We start from the raw sequence: 16,844 nt of genomic DNA on the forward strand, positions 1-16,844 counted from the left end.
GGGAAACTATGATGGACTCACCCGCCAGCAACCAGGATCATCTGCATGTTGCATGGAGGCGGCCTCTTTGTCGCTTTTTCGCAGGGGGAGCAGTCCGGAGCGGTGAGTCCTCTAGTTTGGCATGCGGTGACAGAATAGAGCTATAGAGTAGGTAACTAGAGAGACAACGGAAGGAAAAAGGTCGCGGCCCTGCCCGAAGATCCAAGCCGCGGACAAACTCGACGAGTTTCGCTTGTATTTTGGCTCTAAAGATTTTTCTTCTTTTTTTTCCATTTTTTTTTCTTCTTGTGACATCCTGTTACATATCTATGATAATCAAGTTTATTATCGAATCTGTTTTGTAATTTAAATATTCAACACTTAAACGATCCCTTATACTTTATTTAAATATTCAAATAAGATTGCACGATGATTTGAATAAAAGAAATCCTATTTCACTCCAGTACTAACCACTATTGATTTGTAAGAATATTAATTCGTACTTCGAACGGGGCCGAAAGAAGAGATAGCTGATAGAGAGATAAGTGGAATAGTGAAAAGAAGTTTTCCAAAAGTACTCTCTAGAACGAACTAGCGCAATAAAAAACGAAGGAAGAGAAGAAAGGTTAAATAGTAAGTCAAATAGTAAGAAAAGTAATAAAAGAGAGAAGTAGAAAAAAGTATATATATATATATATGTATAAACAGAGTAATTCGGAATTACCATCTAAAATTTCGGCGATGCACATTAGCCTGGTTGCAAAAAAAAAAAATTAATCAATTAAATGAAGTTTATCTGAATTCTGCTTTGAATGCGTTACTTTGAATTTTGCTGAAATAAATAATAAAATTTTACATTTCTATATGAAATTCTAGCCAATATTTAATTAATGAATATTTTTTATATGTATAAAACATGTCTCAGAAGTTAGCAAAAGATGATATTCGATATTAAAAAGGCTTGACCAAATTTAAAACTTTGGCAAATAAAGTTTCAAGAATGTAAATAAGTAAAAGTTTGTTCTGCTGTTACTTTACAATGGCCTCTACTTTGACACAACTTTAATTCGAACTCAATAGAGAAAACATTTTTTTTTAATTTTATTTAATTACTGAAATATTTAATATGTTCAAAATATAATAGCTGCAACAGATTTTTAACAAGCAAAAATCGATTTAATAAATTAATTTTTCACTATTATTATTGAATATTCTAATGCGCTTCCAAAATTTTCGCTAGTATCTCCAAATTTTCTTGTATATCGAATGACCCATAACAGGATTCCAGCGTGACAATTATAAATTTTTAAATTTATTTTGCTGCCTCAAAGTTTTATATTCTATAATAAAATGCTTTACACATATACAGAATAGCTAATTGATAAAAAGGATTACATAATTAATTATTATATTTTCGCGCAGATTATATAATTTTACAAAAAAGAATAACATTTATATTATAGGTAAAGAGATGAATGCAAAATTATTTTATTTATAATTGATTCAATTCATATTAATGACTCAATTTATTTTTATGATATAAATACTTTAATTATACTGGAAGATATTGAAAGAGAAAGTGAGATGAACATTTTTAGTATTGCGCCGAATGACAATAAACACTTTTCAAAGAACTACCCGATTACTCTCTCAAACCATTTACCTCGGCACATACGTTATTAAGACTCGGGCTAAAATAGCTCCCAGAGCACCGTTACGACTTATATACTTCCTTCCTGTTACAGGACATCCTTATATACAGTATGTCCCAGAGCTATCGCATTTCCTTTCAACTACAGGTTCTCTGATTAATTCAAAGTTGACTTTTCCTTAGCGAGAACTTGTGAAGATGTATAATTACAGTGCGATGAATTCTGGTGTAAATCAATAACTAGAATGCTATTAAGCATATAATTTCTGAACATAATTAATAAAGTGAATGAAAATTAATTGCGAAAAGAGATTGAAACAAACATTTGAAAGGTACAATTATTTGTTCAGAAGTTCCGAATCAAATCTCGGCTAAGAATAATGTCAGCTTCAGACGCATCCGAGGATCTACAGTTAATGAGAGAAATGCAACAGTTTCGGAATATTCTGTATATATGTAGAACTAGATAGATAGAGAAGGAGAGAAAAGTACAGCGGCTAACTGGCGATGGCCCAGCAGATCGCCGTGGCGGCTCGCGCTATTGTACCTTCCCGCATGTTGCGTCTAACCACCACCGAGAGGCCCAGTGCGTGTGCCACCCACACACGCGTCGCAGGACCTTAACCGCGCGTCCACTTATTAGCGGTACCGTTCACTGTCACCACGCACTGTCACATGTCTCTCAGCGACGACGGCCGGGTCGGCGGCGGCGACGGCGGCGGCGGCGGCGACGACGACGCTGCCGTCCGAGTATTCCATTGCGCCCGGAAACGTGCGCGACAAAACCTCCACTTTCGAAATCCGCCCACAGATCGACGAGACGGGGTAATCGAGCGCGAAACAGAGCACAGATCAACCACCGTAATTCCAAATGGTCTCGTAACGATCACTTTGTGCGAGTGTGTGTTATTTAACAGTTTGATCCGATGACAAAATTCTTGCCTTTCTTCCGGCGTTCGTAGATGGAAAGTCCGGGTGGGACAAATGGATCGGAAGAGAGAGAGGAAGGGAGAGAAAACGCTCCGCTTCGATGATGTCACGCGACCGTGACGTAACGCGTAATGTCGCTTGGAAAATCTGTTCCGGGACGAATTCAGACGAGTCCACCGCGAAGCGTGAGTCTCTTCAAGGCTGCTTTGATCCCGTCTTAATCTTTCTAAACGTATTTTAATTAACGTATGCGAAAATAAGTCTCTCCAATTTTATGTACACATAAAGAAAATATTTTTGTTACGAGCTGATTCGTATGCTTCTTCATCCGTCGCGACAAAGTATTTTTTAGGAAGACGAAGAGAGATCCGGAAGATTCACTCACACGATTGCTCAATCAATGATCGCCACAAGGCCATTCGATCTTGCCGCCAGACGGGTCCACCTTCGACCACGTTTTTCCATTACTTTCACCGAGCGTATCCGGTGGAGTTCTGTGTCGAGACGCATTCAAGGACGGGAAAAACGACCAAGAAAGAGGAAACGTCAAATACAAATATGAGAAATAGAGCATCGGACAAATAAAGATGCAAGTTTTTTTTGTAATTTCCTGGGTAGCAGACGGGTCTACGGCATTCCATCGGTTACCAACCTAGTTTCCACTTCTTTAAAAAATCTTTAAGTCTTCAACTACAAAGTCTCTTGGTCAAAGATCAAAATTGGAGGAGGACGGAAAACGATTAAAAAACTTCAGAGTACGATATGAATGAAATCGTAAGATCTTTCACCGCATTTCTTTTTAATTACAAGTCTGATTACTGTTTCATCCGAAGGCGATCTTTGAACGTGAAGGAAAGTCTTTGACTGGCAAGATCAAAAAGCGTTCACGAAACGTGACATCTAGATCATTCAATGTAGAGCGCATATTTAATCGCGAGTATCAAAGGCCAGTAAGTGCATGCTTGAATAGACTCATGCTAAGAAGATCTCTTCAACATCAAGAATTAATTTACCCACAATTATCTTCAACCGCGCCGTCTCACATGATGAACTTGGCACTATGCATCATCGTACTTGGCGAAACGCGGCAAACGACATAACAACGGAAGTTCGCTCATCGTGCCCGCCACCAGGCGGGTCCATCAGTCCATTCGGATCATGTTCTATGAGCCTATCTAGATCACGTTCATCACTCTATCTGGATCGCAGTGACGAATTCATGGATCTCCGATTCGCGTAGACCGCGATCTCGAAACGGGACGGAAAGCGAGGAGAGGACGGCGTGTGTTAAGGGGAGCGGAGTCCGGAGCGAGATTGAACCACTCGACACAATTAATAGCGGCAACTACACGGTATTTTGTTCAGTCACGGCCGGGTCCACCTCGACGACCACGTTGCTAGCGACTGCCTTGCGTAACCTTGTCGATCGCCGGAGTGCGGAGGGTGCGTGCCGCCTGAAAGGGCACGCGGGAGGAGAGAGTTAAAGTGGGTGGGAGAGCAGGAGTCCGAACCGACCAGCGCGAGAAGAGAGGGAGGGAAAGGGGGGTGTATGGACGATCACTGTCACAGGTCACACTACCGGAGTCAGCGCGGAGTAGACTGGTCCACCAAGTGCGAGCACGTTTCGACAGCGAGCCCGGTGGGTTTCTGAATCGCCGGAGTGGTGCGTGTCGGGACGCCAGAAGCGGCGCAGCCGGGTGGGTGGTGGCGGGAGGAACGGGTAAGACGAGAGAAGCGAGGGGGAAAGAGAGAGTCAGGTGGAGAAAGAGAAAGAGAAACGCGGCGACGCGCGTTTAGGCGGCAACTTCGAGAGCTTCGACGGAGATCATGCTCGCCATCGTACACCACGTACGGACGGCTTCATGTACGCGTGGGTGTTCGCGGATGATACACGCGGAGTGAGGCAAAGAGATCGAAAACGCGATGCCCGCGTTTCGGACGTCAGGATGGCGAAGGTACAGTGGAAGGCGCCGGCCGAGGGTCGCCGCCAGGAATCGCCGCGGCGTTCTGCGGAGGCGCCACCGTGGCTGCGATACCCCCCGTTCTCTCGCGCGCACCCTTCCTCTCGGTAGGGTTGGAGTTGGCGGTGCATTCTTATATGTGTGTTTGTACATATGCATGTGTGTGTGTGTTTGTACGTGTATGTGTGTTCCGTGTATTGTATGTTCTCGCGTACACGCAACGTGGTTCGACCGTGGTTGCAGCACGCTCGTGTAGGTGCGGACGGATACGTGTTTGTATGGGAGAGAGGGGTAAAAGGGTGGAAACCACCTTCCATTTCACCTCCCCCCGGCCCGTTCGTGCTGCTGCTGCTCGTGCGTGGGCTTTCGCGGCCATCGAAGTCGATATCCACCCCCGCCCCGACCAGTGGCTCTCGTATTATCCTCAAACGTTTCTCGGTCGCAGTCATTTCGGGGATTCCCGGGGGAGTCCCGATCCCCACCTCTATTCCCCTCTCTGCCGATTCAATCCTCTTTCGCCGTAGTTCACAGTCGTCATTATCGTCGTTGCCCTTCTCGTTCACCTGCATGTTAACTATCGCGGAGAAAGTCGTTTGCTCACTTTCGGAAATTTCTAAAGTTTCACGTGGCGGTAAAAGAGCGGGAAGATTTCGATATATGACAGTTCCAAAATGGTTTCTTCGACAAAGGATAACGCGCGGATTCATATGATTCATATATATTCGTCCCACCAGCAAAAATGTCAGGAAATTTATTTAGAGAATTGAATTCGTATTCTTGACAAAAACTTTGAAAAAAAAAAACAATTTTTCTCTTGAAATCTTTCAACGCTTTCCATTTCAGAAACTTTAACCATTTCTATTCTAGCGCGCTCCATTTTCGAAATAAGAATATACTTTTATATATTTTATATAATTTTGTATTACTGACATGTGTGTACAAAAATATGTACGTACAATGTAATACGCAAAATTCAATTATTTATTTTTTGCACAATAGCTTGATTTTACTTCTTAAAAATAAAATTTTAATTTTTGAGTTAAATTCGAGAACCAAATAAGCCAAGAATTCGGCTAGAGAGTAACTTGATAAAATTGGTACACATTGTGCATAAATAAGATTTGAGCTCGTTAAATTGCGAGAGCTTTCCAAGTTCATTTGATTCATCCGGTCGCAATGTCGAAGCTCTCCTCAGTTTTCGTAGTAAGTAATTAAGTTAACCGAACGAGAATATTATTGTAAATTCATCAGCAGTATAATTCAATCAACAAGATTCGTGCGCGGCAGGCTTATTGACGATTGTAAATGCAGAAAATAAATACGGACTAACAAAGAGCCTTCGGCAACGTTCCTACTTCTGTACATCACGGTTTTTGAGACATGTGACTTTCGACCAAATTTCCGTAATTTCCTCCATCAATTCCTAGGCAAAGAATTTTCCGAAAAGAGCTTCTGATCCCAAGTGCTCCGAGTAAAAGCAAATATTACGTAAAAGCGAAAAGCTGTTTGACCATCTAGTCTCTCTGCTTAGTAAACGTTGAATTTCAACATCCATAATTGAATGAAATTATCCTTCATTCATGAAAAACGTTTAGAGGTTTCTTATAATTAAAAACTCTTACAATTAAAAATTAAATATTACCAACATTGTAAACCACAAATTATTCGACGAAATGTGGAATTTGATAGCCATAACCGCGCCTAAACTTCCCTAATTTTCAGCATCAATGCTTGCTGAAGATATCTTCGCCGCAGGACATCCCGACCTCAGATAACCAATTCTCGACGCAACTCAGGGAATACCGTTCAGCCGACCCTAATCGAGCGATATAAACATGCAACAATATTTCCTCGCAAGCTTGCATCCTGCCATTAAATATGCTCGGTATTAATATTTCGTTTTTGAATATTTTTACACTGAGTACTTCCTGCATTTCTTTTTAATATTACGGTTTCAATGTTAACGAGATTAAATGTAAGCAAAAATGTACGTCCACCTCAATTAAACACAATAATGTAAATAATTAAATTAAATACAATTTTACACTGGCAAAAATTTTCATTTTCTCTTGGAGATGCTTGCAAGCTTACCCCCTAACATGATATCGAAGAACAAGAGAGAAAGGCTACGCCATCCTACGGAAGGCTTTTGAAGCTAAATATTCACGTTGCAAGCTGCAACGATTATAAAGCTTGCAACGGTCTTCTATATCGTCGGAGGTAAAAACTATGTTATCAACTTGACGGTGCGAAAATATAAAACAACTAGTAAAGACGCTCATCTTAACTGAGTAAGATACCGATTGGTGTTATTTAAGGTGTTATTTAATTTCTCAATTTGTTGCATAATTCACAAGTATTGTCAGAGATATTTCTAAAATTAATTCTTAACAAGCAAAATTTATAATATTTTACTCTATTTGTAACACAAAATCTAACAAAATATAGTAAAACAATGATAAGTAGCTTTGATAGAAATTATTGCTAATAATTCATTTGTCAACCATTTATAAAATAATGTTAAACTATCACCAACCTTGGATTGTGTTCGACGCGTAGTTCGGTGCGTAATTGCAGCAAATGCAATGCGTGGTACACCATAATACAGGTTTTCCACGATTTCTTATCAACAGGTTGTTACATGTTAAATTCTCTTGTCAATTCATAAAATTTAATTACTTCATAATGAATTATACGCAATTTAAAAAATACAAATTAAAATTTTCCAAATGTATATATATATATATATATATATATATAATCACCGTCATGAAAAAGTACTACACATATTTTAATCTGCACAAAACATCTCTGCTTGTTTACAAGTTATTACATTTTAAAAATTGCACAACACTTTTTTAAGTTAATAATATTTAGTACAAATTTTTAAGTAATTAATCCATAATAAAATTAATTAAATATTATATATTATAAATTTTAAATGTCAGAACAAAATTATTTTATAATGAAAATTATTAGTTTATATCACAAAACATCGCGTTTTAATAATCTCGCAAATTTACCGAGAATCACAGCGATCTCCGGTAGGTCAAGAACGACTGATTGATTATGACACGAAACGATACGTACTAATCGCTCTGTAGTTAACCTAAAGAAGACCGTCGTGGTTGCGACTACTGCAGTAACGTATCGACGCGACAAATAAAAATAGAAATAATTTCCACGAAATCACATTCTACTTATTTATATCTTTTACAGAATATGAAAACTTCGTCAATAATAAACCGATATCAGATTCCGCGAACACAGCCTTAAGATAAGGACACCCCATACATTCCCTGCATCATCGAGTCTTTCAATTATCGAAGGGTTATAACTAGTTGGCGAAGAGTTAATCGCAGTCTTAGCGCATTATTCTCAATGACAGATACGATAGTCAATAATTCAAAGCTCGTTATAAACATATCATGAAGTGCGATCAATTCATACCATAATGGCTCAATGGGCGGCATGAATAGTAAGCTGCATTTGTATTCGCTACGAGCATTAACAAGCGTATTCTACCCTCGTACCTGCTCCTTTTGTGGAAAGCGAGGAACAAAGGAGAAATCGCAGATACATAATAGCCACTTTAGACTCTACCTAAGAAAGAAGAGAATATTAAACGACAAATCGGGCGTACTTCTATTCACGCTGTCCATAAATAGTCGAACAAATTGATTTTGTCGGACTCCGTCTACGGCGCTTGCAAATTCACATGTTTTTCCTGAAGTCTGAAGATGGGAGTCTGTGCAAACTTTTTTTCATTCATAAAACGATTTCAAACCAAATTCTAATATCTCGTCAATTTCAATCGATAAATTTATTTCGGATAAAATAATGTGAAGATCGAGAATTCTTAAATCTCGGATTATATTATTTATGACTTTATATGTGCCGCTTACAATCCTTTCGACATTTTACGTGTTTCACGAACAGCTTTTGAGAGAAAATTGTTTGAAAGCTCCAGGGTATAAAAGCTACTGCTGTCAGCCCTGTGCACCTTCCAGCATGTATCCAGTATAGTTTATAAAGGCGCTTAAAGGGCTTCCAAATGCTCAGAAACGCGAGATGTAAATTGACGTGTATAGAGCATACGCTTATACAAAGATGCCTTAGTCGCGCGAATTCGGGTAACCTTTATACAAACGCCAATGATATTGTCAAACATTCATATAGCAACATAATATAACAACAGCTCTTAATTCTCATTGTCAAACAACTCCAAAATTAAATCTCCTTCAATACTATGAAAGCTACCTTGAAAAATTTATTTCGAATTTGTCGAAGAATCTACTTTTAGCACTGCTTCCTACGTTTTACGAAGTTCATATAATTGCTCGGGATCGTTACGTGTGTCATCTATTTGCTGTATTTCTCGCCAGACCCATACACCTGAACACGAGCTGTATTAATAGCTTTCGTAATTAATTATTTATAGCAGCGATGGTTGCACCAGCGTTTTCGTACCCTGTACCGTAACAAGCTTATTCACCGATTATGGTGGGATGTTGCTAACGTCATTCGGAATATATCGGGATTTTCTCGCAAATCTCGCATTTAGTGTGTGAGCTTCGTATGATTGATGATTTTGTCCCAATTGTAAATTGTGACAATCGTGAATTATTATATCGCTGTTATATTCAAAAGCATACAGGTATAATATTGTATTATAACGCTTGTTGCTCAAGTGTGAAACGTTTGATTCTACAATACTATTTGTTACATAAATGTTACTATGCAGATTAATAAAAAATAACAAAATGACCAAAATTTTAGTAAATGTATGATGAAAAATACAAGAAAAATATAACGAAGAAATAGAGAAGAAAAAATTCAAAAATAATGAACTTAAAAATAGAAAAATAAAGCTGAAAGTGAGAATATAATCGTGAAATAAATGGCCGCGTTTCTTTCGCTGGAGATTCAAGTCGAGACTCGCGCACAAGATTTAATTTACGTCCCAACGTCACCGGTAAAGCGAGGATCACCGCGCAAAAAAGCAGGACAACGCAAAAAGAGAAAAAGTAGAGTAGAATCGATTGCGAGATGCAATTAAAAGAGACAAGAGGTAAAATTCGCAAAGTGGAGTGATCGCGACACGACACGATGGACAAAACATGACAAGGCTAGATCCAAAGAACGATGTATAAAGCGGATTGACAAATGAAACGCGTAATGCGTAACAGAAGAAAAGTACAAAAGTTGTGAAAAGAGTTAGCCCTTCAACCGCTAAACGTATAAAATAAAAATGCAATAAAATACAAGTATTTATGAATGTCAGTACAGCGTTGCTACATTCGAATGTCAAGTGGACAATATTAAATCAAACTTCGCCCGTTGATCTCATCCGCCTTCTCTTGTATGCAAACTTCAATAGCTTGTAGACTTTAGCAATCTCGGAAAAAGCAGCATTGGAAAAACTTACGCGGCTTTAACACGATCGAACACGTGTATATTAGTAAACTTATTCTCTTTCGTTGCGATTCCATTTAAGTATAAATTGCAGAACTTATCTCTTATTACAATATCCTATTTCTTCTCAGTTTCTTACTGATCCAATTATTGCACATACTAAGAAGAAAACATGTAAATTTATATGAGAAAAACATGTAATGTAACATTGCGCTTGAAAAAGTTAAATTTTAATTCGATCAAGTATCGTGGAAAGAAGATTTCTCGATTTCGGATTCTAAATAAAATGGCAGCGCAATTAAAACTTAAAAATCTCACGTCTAGTAACAATCCTTCATTCATATTTATCGATCAGTCTAGAATTCCAATTATCCGAGTCTAGTCGGTTAAGAATGCTTGGCTCGGATCGTGCAATTCATGATAATACTCCTTGCATGAGAACCCTATTATTTAATGAGTAAACTAATTAAATTTCCGCTTAAATAATTTGTTTTTTTACAAATGGCCTATATTCAAACATTTTATGTTTTGATACAAAACAGTATTTGCTTATTCGTAGAATTTCCTACGGACTAATAAAGTTAACGTAATGGAACCGCGTAACGCATATTCCTCATATATTCAGTCTTATCACAGCACCTTTTAATATTAACACCTTCTGTGATATCATTATTAATAAATTTATAAAACATATAATTTTATAAAACATTGTCTGCACACTGGCGCAAATAATAAATTACAGTATTCGTATCAACATCATTATTTTGTCACATTTCACGTGCAAACCCTCGGTGGAAATCATGCATGCGCGTTTCTCGCAGTGCAAACGTATGCTTGGAACGAATAACGCACCATTGACGCTTTCATGATAAAATCAGAATAATCAAAGAGACAAGCCCATAAAAGAAGTACAGTATTTATAAAAACAAGATATTTAGACACTGTGAGAAACGCATTTCTTCTTCTTTATTACGCTTGGCTCTTTAATTACTAAATTAATGGACCATCGACGTTTCGGGCACGTTGGCGAACGAACTGGAACATAGAATTTACTAAAGGAATGCAGGATGTTTCCGCCGGACGAGCAATGAATAAAGGGAGCGGCGGGAGAGAGGAGAGAAAGAAGGTTGGTGAGGGCGCTTATTTTACTGTCCGGTGCTTCCTCATGTATCTTCACAAGCAGAAGCCAATCTCTTTCGGAGTCGAACACACCGAGCAAAGCATTCCACGGGTCGTTTCGCTGCGAAATGCAGCGTCGCACCACGATAACCACACATCGATAACCTGGCAGTGCGTGAAAGCTTTTTTTTTTTCGCCCAAGGTGCAAGCCTTCCCATTCCATTCCACGGCAGCGCATTCCAAGCTCCAATCAAAAAACATGAACGGTTTGGGAATTTATCACTCAGAAATTTCATGTTATCGCTAATATATTATATATAGAGTGTGCGCCTGACTTATCTTTCCTAAACTATCAAGTAATATGTAGATTGAAGAAGATGATATAAATCAGGCGCCCAGCGCTTTACCTAACAATTGTACAAATCGATTTCATTATTTTGTATATAAAATAATAAAATATGTATAAAATATACATATATTATATATGATTTCTATTATATTTTCTTGTATGTCGCTTCTATATATTATATATATATATACACATTGATCACTTATTTTATATGAATTTATATTCATATTCTATTTTATATATTGGATCCATCGTACTGCTCCTTAATTTGATATTATCATGCTAATATTATGAAAAAGACAGGTGCTTTCGGGAAGGATGCTGGATTTATTTTTCGGGTGATAATATATCTCTTTTTTTTTTTTTTTTTTTTATTATCACGTGACTCATATTTCGTCGCATTGCAGCGGCGGGGGTACAACCAGTAAGCGGTCCAACATCGAACATCGCAAGCTTGTGTGTGTTTTTAATGCCTTGTGCTGGTGGATGTGTCGAGGGATCTCGGGGAGGTCTGTGTCCAGCGCGCCGAAGGTCACACGATGTGGGACATACAAAGCCTCTGTGAACATTGTGCATTCGGCATCAGTGGAAGCTGCGTGACAAGGGTAATAAGAATGCCGAGAAACGAAGAAGGAGCGGAATTTTGGATCTTCATATTAAGTCATGCTTCACTGCGATCTATCGCGTTCTCGCAATTTTTCGTTAGATTATCGCCTGAATTTGCCATACGATTAATTTTATCAAGTGGCTGAAACTGGAAAACGACTGGAAGAAACGAAACATACGTGTGACAAATATATGCGGACATCGATCGATTGATAAGAGCTATTGAATCAGAGAAAGCACGTGAGTCACGGCAAACGCGCTTCACTGTATTTCCCTGTGACAAACCGCCGTAAGAATAACACATTTTCATACGTTATCCAGCAGCGAGTACTCGATGGATCGCGTGAAAAAGAAGGAAGGACATCGACTCGACTGTTCCACGTCGATATGAACAGTTTTCCGATCGAGTTGGTGCCCCTGAGAGGACTAGTCGCAAGTGGAACACAGTCTCATTATAGGAGATTATAACTTACAATTAGTTCTAAGTAATTGAAGTAAAGTTATACATTCAAGCAAAACTCAATTTCAACGATTTATATTTGCAACAAAAATATGTATAATTTGATGTAAACTAAAGAATCAAGTTAGTGTCAAATTTGTAACATATTTTATAAATATAAATTTGATAACATATAAATATATCATAAATTTATATAAACTTTAAAAAATCATGTTTTTCGTTTTCAAAAAACATATTTTGAAAAGTATTAAATGGAGAAAGAATCAAAATTGGTAAGCTCCACCCACGAGCGGAAAGTGATTGGAACGAGAGGAAACAATACACAAAAAACGTGAGAAAGGGAACGGATTAGGCACAATATATCAGCCGATTATCAATGTCAGCCGTCCATGTGGATCGAGAGAAACAATCGATATCACAGGTGGATGCCACTCACCGCTGCTTCGTCTTAACGCGACGATAGCGGTGATACTCGGCCGGGTCGTTGGGGTCGAAGCCCCGGCGGTGTTTCGGCGGCGAAGACATGGCGGCCGCCTTCTTAGCTCTCTTGCCGTCACTCGGATTCGCGGTGATGGTGTTGTTGTTATTGCTGATAACAGCGCAGACGGTGGTGCCGTTGTTGTTGCCAATGTGCAGCGAGGTGAGAGGCGGCGGCGAGGGCGGCAGCTGCTGCTGGGCGGCGGAGGGGCGGACGGCGGCGGTATTGCCGGATGACGATCGCTCCGGCGGATGACAGCGGCAGCCTGATGCTGGCGGCTCGCCAAGGGCACGTTCCCCGTGACCGGCTTGGTTCTGACGGGGCACCGCGTTCAGCTCGTGCCTGGTAACCCTACCGGCGCCCGGCCCACCCATTCAAACCCGCGATGATGATCGCCGCCCGCGATGACTCCACCTCTCCGACCTCCGCCGTGGCTGCCCCTGCCGACGATCCTCACGCGCACCTTCCGCACGCCTATCGCAATTGTCGCCGACGACGGTTCTCGACAACTCGTCTTCTTCCTTCCGGCTTTACGAATGGATTTGATCCGCGGATACGCGCTCTGTGGACGCGGCGAAGTTGACCACGACGAAGGACTCGAGGACGTGCCGCCGCGTAGCCGGGACGGAACCCGGCACGCCGCCGGCTTGTCCGGCCTCATGCACGCGCCACTACTGACTGACTGATTGACTAATCGCGTTCGTTCTTTTCACCCTGGCTCGCACACGTCACTCATCCGATTTTCGGGAGAGATTCGTGTTTTGAAGGTTGTGAATTCCGAGAGAGAGAGAGAGAGAGAGAGAGAGAAAGGAAAGGAGCAAGACAACGCGCCGGGGAAGACCGAGGGAGACGACGAGAGTGGTCCTATCGACGATAGGTGGGGGTGGACGCGCGGCGACAACGTGTACACGACGACAGCGGCACTGCTGCCGAGATGCTGGAATCGCGCGATCCTACTTCCGCCCCGCGATCACGCCGACTCACTCTTACGACGCAACGCAACCCTCTCCGTATCCGCGCCCCGCGCGTTTTGTGATATACGCCCTAACTTCCGCCGCGCGATGGCAGCACCGGGATGCGCGCGTATAAGGCACAACGAGGGTGCAACGGGAAAATTGGGGGAAAGGGTGGTGACGAGAGACAGCTTTTAGCGCACTGACAATGAGTGAAACACGGAGACGGGAGAGCTGATCGGCCCGAAAAGCAAAGGAGTGAAACTTGACGCGCAAAGAGGTGGCAGGGAGTCGATCGAACTGACAGAAACACCGAGTAACGACAATCACGACTTCACCCGCTGTGCTAGAGACACACTCGGTCATCGGTAAACAAGTTCGACGTTGCGCAAAGCCAAAAGGCGTGATCGTGGATGACGTAGTCGGGAAACTTAAGAAGGAGGTTGACAAGAAGGCGGAAAGTCCGGCTGACACGGCGATTGCATCCCCGTCGCGCTGAACATGCCGTCTTCGATTCTAACGTGCCACTACAAACCACCCCCTTTGCGCCGCGCGCGCGCCATGCTCCTGATTTTCGAAGGGTGCGACTGGTGGCAGCACCGCAGACCACGAGACGCCAGTAACGAAGGGAGCGACGAGTGCACATGACGAGGTGGTCAAGGGAGAGTGGCGAGGGTGAAACACTACGTGCGGAACAGGGGCAGTGGGATAACCCCGATTAGTCGATCGGAAGGTGTGCGAGCGGGCCGACACGCCGATCTGATAAATAACTAATTCTTTCGCAGCCACGCACGCATTACCCGATACGTAAACAGTTCTCTAGCTTTTCTCACTCTCTCATTTCCTCTCTCACTCCAGACCATGCTAACTCGTCGCGGCTAACAATAAGCCTGACATAAATAACCATCTTTATACCTCTAGACAAAGTGCACTCTGAGATTGAAGATTGCTTTTGCATTTCATTTCCAGTGCGGATTTAAATTAGCATTCTGTTGCAAGCTTGAAACTAATTTAAATTTGAAATTAAGGAAATAGATTCTTTTGAAGAAAATTATTTGAAAATAATTAGCAAGCATTCTTCTATTATTTTATTTATTTCCTTCTTTCCAGAAAAAATATGTGGAATTATATTATGCAAAAATCAAAATCGAAAGAAATCATTTTCGACATTGATATTTTCAAACTTTAATAAAACAATAACCAAACTAAAAATAATAAATAATAATTTATACAACAGCTAAAATAATGATAAAAGATTAAAAAATTTCTCTTATAAATACATATTTCCAATTAAAATAAAAAAATGTGCGAGACAAATATTGGTTTTAATCGCACTAACGCCAATTCATAACGATTTGTTACTACTTATACCCGCTATCATTCCCAAAATGTTTAGTCAGGACGCAAGTCGCTGGGTGGCAGCACAACGCCAGCTGATTATACACGTGAAGACGGCAAGAGGGATGAAACGCTTTCTCAATTGAAGAATAAACCGGAATAAAGAAAAAAATTTTTCGGTAGAATGGAACAGCCGGTAGTTGGCGAGCGCGAATGAAACACGTGGTTCGCTGATGGAGTTGGCAATCGGCCAATCTATTCCGCCCAGGTTCGCCTCCAACCACTACATTTGGTGCGGAAGATAAATGTCGCGGTCAAGCTGTACGATCGCACTAGACCTTCGCGTTTACCATTTATTAACTTTCTCTTCCCGCAGAGTATTTTTGGCGAATATTTTTCGGGTTTTTCCTACAAATGTCGACTCCCACAGAAACATATATCCATCTGCTTAGCAGCGGACAAATGAAAAATTACGAATTAGTAAAATAAGAGATCACTTCTCATCAAGAGGTACTTTCTCATCCAAATTTCTCTGATCTATCACGAGAAAAGACGCGACAGAACGCGACACAACATTTCCGCTGACGGCTGCGAGATGGCGGTGCCACAAAGCGCCACAACCCCTAGTCAATACCTGAAAACGAGGCTCACCTGGCACGCTAACCCCGATTCAAAGGCGGACACGACAATTCCGTGCAGTCATGCGTCGCCCCGCGCACGAAAGGTGTTTAAGAATAAAGCGACATTGCGTTTGGCGGGAATATTATAATACACAATATTTTAGTTGACAAGAGATTGTCACTAAGCGACGCATCAATAATTCAATAACGGAATAATTACAATTTTAGAATTTAATATAAAGTAAATAAGTTAATTAAATATTAAAAACGTATAAGATTATGACGACTTTGAAAAACAGTTTGTGTGATTCGCTGAAAAGTTAACTTTATAATACAAAATGATATAAATATGGTTTGTAAAAGAATAGAAGAGCAAACTCAAACAATAAGCTTAACCAATTATAACTAAAAAATGTTTAACAGCTTTATACAAGTTTCCTTAAATTCATTTTAATATATTATAATTAATTTTTTAAGATAAAATTACTAAATTAATATAATTAATTAATAGCCCCCTCCAATTTTTTATATATTTGCAAAATATGAGAACTGCATCTGCAACGCAAAATAAATTCTAAATTTAAACAAGATGATTTTGATTGTTCGTAAGAAAATAAAGTATAAGTAGATCTACAAATAACTCTCACTAGTGCAAAGTCATCTACGTCGACTATACTCTGTAAGTGGAACTTGCAAGTCAACCTTCGATCGTTACAGTCACGCTTTAAAGGGATAACACTGTTCTCGCTAACTTTTGCACAACTAGGACGATTCGGTTTCGTTAACTTGGTGCGCTAAATCTCTCGCGGGTTGTTTACGGTCTGCTTTACGGTCAAAGTTAAGAATTGTCCCCTTCTCAAGAGAAGGATGAAAAAAATACTCTTGCCTCGAGTGCCACTCGAAGTGACGAGAGCCAAGCGTCACAAAGACTCTTTGATGTATTCCCACAAGCACCCGACTACGCCGACCAAAAACTCGAGTAGAA

The 16,844-nt window shown here is 40.4% G+C and overlaps 1 protein-coding gene and 1 pseudogene across 8 annotated transcripts in view; both read right to left on the reverse strand.

Moving 5' to 3' along the window:
- Positions 1 to 16,844, reverse strand: part of Sh (Potassium voltage-gated channel protein Shaker) — a 107,151-nt gene that overhangs the window by 64,098 nt on the left and 26,209 nt on the right. The window contains exons 1-2 of one of the 8 annotated variants that reach the window (XM_012370847.2): positions 2,178 to 4,554; positions 22 to 111 (exon numbers count right to left, since the gene is read on the reverse strand). The exons of 5 other annotated variants lie outside the window; for them this stretch is intronic. In XM_012370847.2, the coding sequence (XP_012226270.1) occupies positions 22 to 47 (26 nt within the window). In that variant the 5' untranslated portion in view covers positions 48 to 111; positions 2,178 to 4,554. Of the gene's footprint in view, positions 1 to 21; positions 4,555 to 16,844 lie in introns of those variants that run through there. 2 more of the 8 variants (XM_067346978.1, XM_067346977.1) reach the window with 2 other exon arrangements.
- LOC105674498 (uncharacterized) lies at positions 10,426 to 14,951 on the reverse strand (annotated as a pseudogene).

Source organism: Linepithema humile, chromosome 1 (genome assembly GCF_040581485.1).
Source record: "Linepithema humile isolate Giens D197 chromosome 1, Lhum_UNIL_v1.0, whole genome shotgun sequence".
Classification (NCBI taxonomy): domain Eukaryota; kingdom Metazoa; phylum Arthropoda; class Insecta; order Hymenoptera; family Formicidae; genus Linepithema; species Linepithema humile.